The 8,746-nt window shown below is 41.5% G+C and overlaps 1 protein-coding gene across 20 annotated transcripts in view; it reads left to right on the top strand.

Annotated features, from left to right (window-relative positions):
- sertad4 (SERTA domain containing 4) overlaps nt 1-8,120 on the top strand; it is a 74,123-nt gene extending 66,003 nt beyond the window's left edge. For 19 of the 20 annotated variants that reach the window (XM_061843366.1, XM_061843371.1, XM_061843356.1 and 16 more), the window contains one exon: nt 941-8,120. In XM_061843366.1, the coding sequence (XP_061699350.1) occupies nt 941-1,750 (810 nt within the window). In that variant the 3' untranslated portion in view covers nt 1,751-8,120. The remainder of the gene's footprint in view (nt 1-940) is intronic. The other variant, XM_061843355.1, reaches the window with a different exon arrangement.
- Nucleotides 8,121-8,746: the final 626 nt, after the last annotated feature.

Here is an 8,746-nt window from a genome sequence, read left to right on the forward strand (position 1 = left end):
AATGTTTTCAATGTAACTCAGGGGTCCACAGATTTTTTTTTTCCCCAAGATCCAGCGTAAAACAATTATGAATGCTTCATCTGAGATGTCATGGTGTGGCGACCCCTAACGGGACAAGCTGAAAGAGACTTACTCACTTACTATCTACTTTTCAAGGAGCCAGCGGCTCGCGATTGACTGGCGGGGCTTGCTGGCGGTGGGCGGGTGAACACGCCCATCGCTGTGACTGCTAAAATAAGAGGCCGGCTTGCTAGAATGCGCCTTTACGTGTGTGCGCTCAATGTATTGGCCACACCTGAATCAAGCGACGAGGTTGATGATAGTCCAATGTCTTTTTTTGGGGGGGGGCACACCGTCACACGATCAACCAAAACTGCCTCACGATCAACGCATTGAGCTCCCCTGGTGTAACTGAATTTCCTTTGACATGGCTCATTATATTGATAAATTTTGACGTAAATGCGCTTGAAGTACGTGAAGCAATTCGGAACATGGGCTTTTGGCTTCACTTCCGAACATGCTCAGTACGCTTAACTTGCATTTCATGTTTCCGGGTGAATACTGATTGATGAGGATCAGGCTTGTTTTGTTACCAAGGTTTGTGAAATAAACACACAATTTAATGTCATGACTACACAAAATAAGTGACATCTTTCAACATGTATTTTTTTCTACTCGTAACAAATTTTATGCGCATGATTTTACGTGCTCGACTGCGCAGATTTGCAAGTGCAATGGTGCACGAGCGTGATTGCCCCCGTCAAATGTGACTGATTTTTCTTCAGGAGCATATGATAAACATATATCCTTATAGATAATAGATAACTGTAAATTGAGCAACTGAAATCTTTAATTTTTGTTTGACTAAATCCAAATCTTTATATTTTTTTTTACTAATTACCTTCCACTGGTTCCTCTGATCTAATTGCCAATTTTCCAGCAGGTGGCACCCATTTTGGAGGAACAGGCCCATGTGCTGCGTCTCTCTCTGGAGAAGATGCGATTCATAGATGACCCAGAGGCGTTCCTGCGACGCTCTGTTCTTGTGAACAATCTCCTCCGTCGTATACGAGCTGACATCCTGCTTCAGAGCACTGAATGGTGCTTGTCCCCCAACCCAGTTTTTACCACTGTCTTACCTCCAAGCTCAAACCCCAGACAGCAGACACACAACAGATCCGTCCCCACAAGAATCTGCTCAGAACCCCAAGCCAGACCTCCCTATCGAAAGCGGTTCCGAATGGTCCGTCCAGGACAAGGGGACCTCCATAATGACTGTGCTCAGACATGTTGCTGTATTTATGCTGCAGCAGCAGCCACAGGACGCTACCTTCACCTACCATTGTCCATGTACGATCCAGAATTCTCTGCACCACACTCTTCCTCCTTCTTTCAAATGGGCAGCCATCATAAATTAGGACTGACCATCATAGATGGGCATGATGATGAGGATCCCGAAGAGGAGGATGAAATTGAGGAAGAGAATGAGGAGGAAGAAATTGGTGAGACAAGACTACCAGGACCTTCTACTGATTTGGTTAAAGATACATCAAGGCAGAAAAGTAGCATGAAGACCACGCGGTGTCATGCAGACACAAGGACAGAGACAGAGATTACTGGTAGCTTTGAAGTGCAGGAGGAGGATAACCTAGAAGAGGAGGCACACAGCATCCGACCTTGTCACTGGGACTCTGATGCAGAAGGTCTTGTCAAGGTTCACTGTTGGCAGCGTAAAGGTCAAAGACAATGAGAATTTGCTCACATAATGATTATGGATAATATAAGGGTCATTTTGTTATAATTTAATCAATAACAGTAAAGACACTAATTGAGAATCCCCCCACCCCCATTCTCTTTAGCTTTTCTTTTCTTATATTTAGCTTTAGCTTTTGGGTCATCGGGGCAGCAGTATAAGCAGGGAAGCCTAGACTACTCTCTCCAAAGCCACTCGGTTCAGCTATTCAGGGGAGATCACAAGGTATTCTCATTCCTGGTTGAAGACATCTGGATTTTCTCCAGCATGTTCTAAGGCCCCCTGGTGGGCCATACAAAAACCACCTCACCGTAAAGGTATATACTGTAGGAGGCATCCTAACCAGATGCCTGATTCACCTCATCTGGCTCATACAGAGGAGCAGTGGCTCGACACTGAGACCCCCCAAGATGAACCTATCTCTAAGCGAGAGCCCAGGTATCCTGAGGAGGAAACTCATTGTGATCGCTTGTATCTGCCATCTTGTTCTTTCCGTCTTGACCCACAGCTTGTGGCCATGGGTGAAAGTCGGAGTGTAGATTGACCAGTATATCGAGAGCTTAGCTCAGGGGTGGTGAATGAGTCGATCGCAGTTTCGGTCCATCGCGATGGCTTGCCGAGGAAAAAAAAGAAAAGAGAAGACATCAGCCGTATTTTTTTTTTAACTTTAGCTCACCATGCATGTGCAAACAACGACAGTACAGGAAAACACGCTGTCAGTGAGCCGCCCCATCCCCCCCCCCCTCCATTTTAAGCTCTCACTTGAGAAATCTTAACAAACATGATGAGTATGGATGCTGCAGACATTACGCCAAAAAGCAAGCTGAGAATGAGAAAAGTGAACAAACTAAAATCCCGATTGGTCGCACAGCAGACACCGAAGCATCGTTTCCAGGTTCGTCACATCACACATAAAGAGGCATAGCTAACTCGTTGCTCTGATCTTTTAAAAATAAGCCGGAAATATTATCTTCAATAAAATCTCCACAGCTGTAAATGTGTACAGTTACACGGCGCTGTGAAGCCATGGCTGATGTGTGGAAGGACATTGGAGATTGTGAGTGTTTCTCACTGCAGTTGGACGAATCCACTGACGTGACAGCCCAGGCGTGCATTTTCATTCGTATGGTGTCTAGTGATCATCAACGTGAACTCAGGTAGTTACAAAAAATGTTCAAAGTTAATTATGTTGTGTAATATTGGATCATGTGGTTATGCAAGGCACACAAACATACATTTACACATAAAGAATCCTCAATATACTTTAAAATAAATATGTTTTGCATTTTTGTAGTGGGTAGATCTTTGCGACTTGGTCATTCTATTTCATCATTAGTCAGAGTTCTAAAAAATAAATAAATAAATAAACCTCAATGGATACTTGAGAAGTAGATCTTGGGGTAAAAACGTCTGGGCACCTTTCAGCTTCCGACAGGAAGTCCACCCGCATCACTGCAGTTGCTACACTGGTCCACTTGTTAATCTCCTGCTCAATTCTTTCCTCACTCATGAACAAATTTTCGAGATAGGATTCTCATCCCAACAATTTCACACTCCAGAGAGAGTTGAAGATCGCAGCATGATGAAGCAATCAGAACCACATCATCTGCAAAAAGGTAACACAAAATAAAGAGCAGCAACCTGACACTGATATCATAAAACCAGACCCTCTCAACACTCCTGCTGTGCATACCAATTCTGTCCAGAAAAGTTAGGAAAAGAATTGGTTAAGAAATACAGCCTTGACAGAGTCCAACACTCAATGAAAATAAATCTGCTGCAGACCAAATTCTGACACCGGTCATACAGGGCCCGAACAGCCTGTAAAATGAGCTCTGATACCCCACCATCCTGGAGCACCCTCTGCGTGACTCTCAAAGCGAATGGTCAAATGTCTTTATCAAGTCTACAAAGCATATGTATTGTCGATTGGTTGACAAAACCCAGCCACGAGGATCCTGCCAAGGGTGTAAAGCTGGTCCTCTGTTCCTCCCCTAGGACAAAATCCACACTGTTCTCTCTGAATCAGTGAAGCGACTTCCAGACAGACTCTCCTCTGCAGCATCCCCAAATAGACCTTACTAGGGAGGCTGAGACACGTGATCCTCCTATCGTTGGTGGTAGTCTGTTCCTGGTATGTCCTTCCAGAAGCACTGTCCCCTGTGTACACATGCTGTTGCAGAAGATTGTCAAGCAAGACAGACCCACAACATCCAGAGCCTTTAGGAACTCCGAGTGGATCTCATCTTCCCCCGGGGCCTTCCCAACTAAGAGATTTTTAACTACCCAGACTTACTCATGTGAAGGTATGTCTGTGGAATTGAGGTTTTTGATGTATTTGACCCACCGAATCACAGCGTCCAGAGTTGAGCTCACCAGTACTACAATCCAACTATGAACAGTGTTGAAGGTGCACTGCTTCCCCTGCCTGAGACACAGGACGGTGGACCAGAATTTCCTTGAAGCCATCTTTAGCCATTCTCCAGTGCCTCATCAAACTCCACTCACACCCAACTTTTAGCCTCAGTGATCATACTCCGCTTTCTCTGTCTGTACCCATGAGCTGGTTCCGGATCCCACAGGGTAAAAAGCTCCACTAGAACTCTTGCATCTCTTACTACTGGTGTCCACTAACAGATTTGGGGATGTCTGCCATGACAGGCACTGACCACATTATGGCCACACCTCCCGTCGGCCACTTCAACAATGGAGGCCCAGATCACGGTCCATTCTGAACCAACGTCCCCTGCCTCCCCTGGGCAAAGTTGCTGCCGGAGGTTGGAGTCGAAACTTATTGTAGCAGAACACTCTGCTAGACGTTCCTAGCCAATCCTCACAATGTGTCTGGGCCTGCCTGTTCGGACCAAGGTAGTGATCGGTTGACAGTTCTGCCACGCTCTTCACCCGAGTGATATATGCAGATATGCAGCCACAAGTCCAATGACACAACAACAAAGTCAATCTTTAAACTGCAGCCTTGGGTGATTCTTCCCAATCACAACTTTGCAAGTCTCACTGTCATTCCCCAATTAAGCGCTGAAGTCCCCCAGAAGAATGAGTGTGTCCCGAGTGAGCGCGCATTATCAGCCCCCCCATTAGGGACTCCAAAAAGGGTGCATACTCTAGGCACCCAAGTAACCCGTAGCGACCTGTACCCACCTTGAAGGCAGAACAGACTACCCTCTAGTCATTCGGGGTGAACCCCAACATACAGACAACGACCTGTGGCCGGTAAGAATGCCCATGTCTCTGTGCCCAACTCTTTGCGCACCCAATTCCCTGAACCTCCTCCCACGGGTGGTGAGCACATGGGAAGGGGACCCATGTTGTTTCTTTGGGCTGTAACCAGTCAGGCACCGTGGATGCTTAGGGTGCTTGCCAATGAGCCCAACCTCCAGGCCTGGCTCCTAATGGGGCCCTGGTGACCTGCATCCAGGCAAGGGAAAACATTTTCCAATCTTTGTGAACATCATAGGGGATCTTTTAGTATTGCTTTGTACCTCACCTTGGACCTGTTTGCCATGGGTGAACCTACAAAGTGCATAAAACCCTAGAAAACATAGCTCCAAAGATCATCAGTACAGAGAAACCCCTCCATCATGATACCATGATGGCTCAGGCAGGGAGGTCTTAGTTTTATGTGCTAATGTGTCTCATGGTGAAACAGCTACACTTAAAGTTCCATTTTCAAAGTTATTGATGATTTAAATTTGTAGATGACCATTAACCCTTTTCGGGCAGGGGTTGCAAATTTGAAACAGGTTTAATATAATCAAAAATTTTAAGTCCAGACTATCATTTTCTGAAAGTATAAGATTTTTTTCTCTGCCAAATTTTATTTGGTCCAGTGAGGGTTAAGGCAAATAGTGGTCAACATTGAAATACGATAAAGAAAAAGTGAATAATGGCAATGAAAAACAGTTTCATAAAAATGTTGTGATTTTCACAACTATCATGTATTGCCTATCAAACTCTGCTGGTGCAAGTGCATAAATTATCATAACTACTCATTAAACCTATTACAGTCTTCATACAATCGTAATAACAATGAAGGTGTAATAGTTTACACACTCACAAATTCATCCATATTCATTCATATCTCAGTAACACCATTTATTTTGCTGTGTGCTATTGCGTGAATGGCTGCCTTGTCAAGCCACTTCTGCTGACAGATGCATCTAATTCATTGTCACAACATAATGATGCTGTTCCCAGTTGCATTAATATTCAGTCAGATTTAATGACAAGTAGGAATGGTTTGTGAAAGAACCGAAAGAAGGAAGATACCAAAATATGTGTGTGAGTGTGTGTTAGAAATTATGGAGAAGGAATATGAAGCAATCCGAAAAAAATTCTATATATTTGAAAATATAATTAGCATCTTCAGGAAACATGTTCTAAACCGTGAAACTTCATTTTGGACACCTAATGGAAAATAAATTTTGGCAATAAATGTCTGAAAAACAATACTTTGGCTTTTTTTTTAATGATAACTGCCCAATAAAATCAAATACAGTACTCACAAAACTAATTGATATCAGAAGACAATTGAGTGGGCTGTCCTTACTGTTTTTGATCAAATTATATGGAAGTGACCCTAAACTGCAGAAATAATAAACAGTTTTTATTTGAAATGTAGCTGTAATTCCTAGTCAATTTTATTTTACCAATAAAAGAAAGATCAAAGAAAAGGAAGAACAATAAAACATCTGGCCTCACCATTTCTCCATAAATTATATTTGTAGTTAAATATTGTAAGCGATCTTGCATTGAACTGTCTCCAAGCCCAGGACCCTAAACAAGAGTCTGTTTATGATTATTGTCAGAATAAAATGTAGCATTCCAAAGCTTGACTTCAAACATTTCTTAAATTAATTTTGATAAAATGATGTATTGTTCCTTTGACCTGCAAGGGAGACACCGTGTTGTGTCTGATGCCTGTTATAGAGAAAACAATCATCAACTTTGGCAACATTAAAACACAAATGTTAAGTGCCTTCGAGTTTTTAACGGTTCATGTATTTTGTGTGTTCATGTTATTGTTCCTAAAAGACTTGACACTGGCATTTTATTGAATGCTGTGACTTTATTTCAAATGTGGATAAAATGATTACTTAACTATACACTCAAACTGTATATTGTTTAAAAAATTTATATATATATATATATATATATATATAGAATTGAATGCATGTTGTGAATAACTCAGCACTGACCATGCACAAACATCAGCCAACTTTGAAGTAAACATTTGTTTTTAAAGATTGAAGACTGTATTTTTTCCTGGTCTTTTGGCCCCCAAAAATCAACCTAAAATACATAATTTCAATCTCATAATGAACAGAATCTGTTTGTATTAGTTTTGTGTTCCATTGTATTGCACATATGGTAAATAAAACATTATCAACATAATGAACTATTGTAATAACACATTTAAATCAATTGGCAAGGGTTTGTTCGGCATTAGAAAAAGTTAGTATACTTAGTGTATATTTACATCCACATATCATGATGTCCACTTTGATGTATGCCTCGATTAATCTTTTGTTTTTCTTTTTTTTTCCTCAGAAAAAAATATCTAGTAGCTCCATGAAGGAGGTGCAATAGTTTTACTACAGTGGCTCCACAAATAGAGTACCACTATAGAGTACTTAAATTTGACCTCGTCCTTATGCTGATTTGCTGAGTGCTTTGACCATGATTTTGAAGCCAGAATGCAAATGGCTGTATGAGCTCTATAAATAGTGGGAAATTATCGCAGCAGGACAATGTGTAACCTGCCAGTGGTGAGAGCATTTTTTTTAACAATGATGAGAATAATGAATTGATACAACATACAATAAATGACGGCATTATCTAACCGGTGTGGAGAAAGTAGAAACTTGAAGTTGAATATAAATTAAAACTGGTTTGACCACACTGTTTAAACAAGTGTGTGACATCATCATACATGATAATAAACTTAAGCAGGGAGGAATTAGCAATTAATAGGAAACGAAAAATATAAAGGATGCACAAACAGAAGCTGCACGTTGCATATTGCATTTCTATTGTACCACAGAAGTAACAATCCTCCCCTTGCCAATCAATGGCCAGAAGCAGGCACATGCACAGATAGACCCCTCACTCATGGAGCGCCTGCATAAGCACCTCTCCACCGGAATTAAAAAAAAAAACTATGCCCTATCTTCTGTTGGCTCCCCTTTCTCCCATTAGTAATCATTAAAAAAAATACGCTGTCATCAATTCTCCCTCAATTTTTGATACATGATGGGCATTTATTTGAGGCTCTCTGAGAATTGTGCCATTAACTGAACTAGAAACCACATATGGTGCCCTTCAACTCTTGTTAATAGTTTCACTATTGACTGTATTGCTTGTGGAAGTGGAAACAAATAAATATACTAAATATATATGCTTTCTTCTTAGTTCATGAATAGATTTGGCGACGGGAGAGTTTTGTTTTATTGCTTGTGCACCTGCCCGCTAAAATGTCTATGCACATGCCTGGACAAAACACACCGGGCCACTATTTTAGAAAATACAGTAGTTACAAATTCAAGGACATTCTCTCTGAATTACTCCCATGTGGCATTGAAATTTTACATACAAACGAATAGTGCGCACTACTGGCTCAGTATTCCAAAAATGTACTGGAACTGTAGCCCTTGGAAGTCAAAAACCATAAGGAAAGGAAGTTTAGTGGGAGTTGCCCCAACTGTGTTATGCTGCCTATGGCAAACAACACTGTCTAACAAAGCTGAATGAAATCAGGCTTGGAAACTATTTTGCATTGTGATATGAGCAGGCCGGAATGGCTTACCAAGCAGGCTATGTAATTTCCACGACTGAAAATCATGTAAAAATATAAGAAAAATTTGGGATTTTACATTGAAATAATAACTAGAAAGCAAACCCAGAGACCGATACCTGGAAAATAAATACGAGTATAAAAGTGTAAAGTTTGGATCCATACACAGTCCCGAATACAGT

This window comes from Syngnathoides biaculeatus, chromosome 15 (genome assembly GCF_019802595.1).
Source record: "Syngnathoides biaculeatus isolate LvHL_M chromosome 15, ASM1980259v1, whole genome shotgun sequence".
Lineage (NCBI taxonomy): Eukaryota > Metazoa > Chordata > Actinopteri > Syngnathiformes > Syngnathidae > Syngnathoides > Syngnathoides biaculeatus.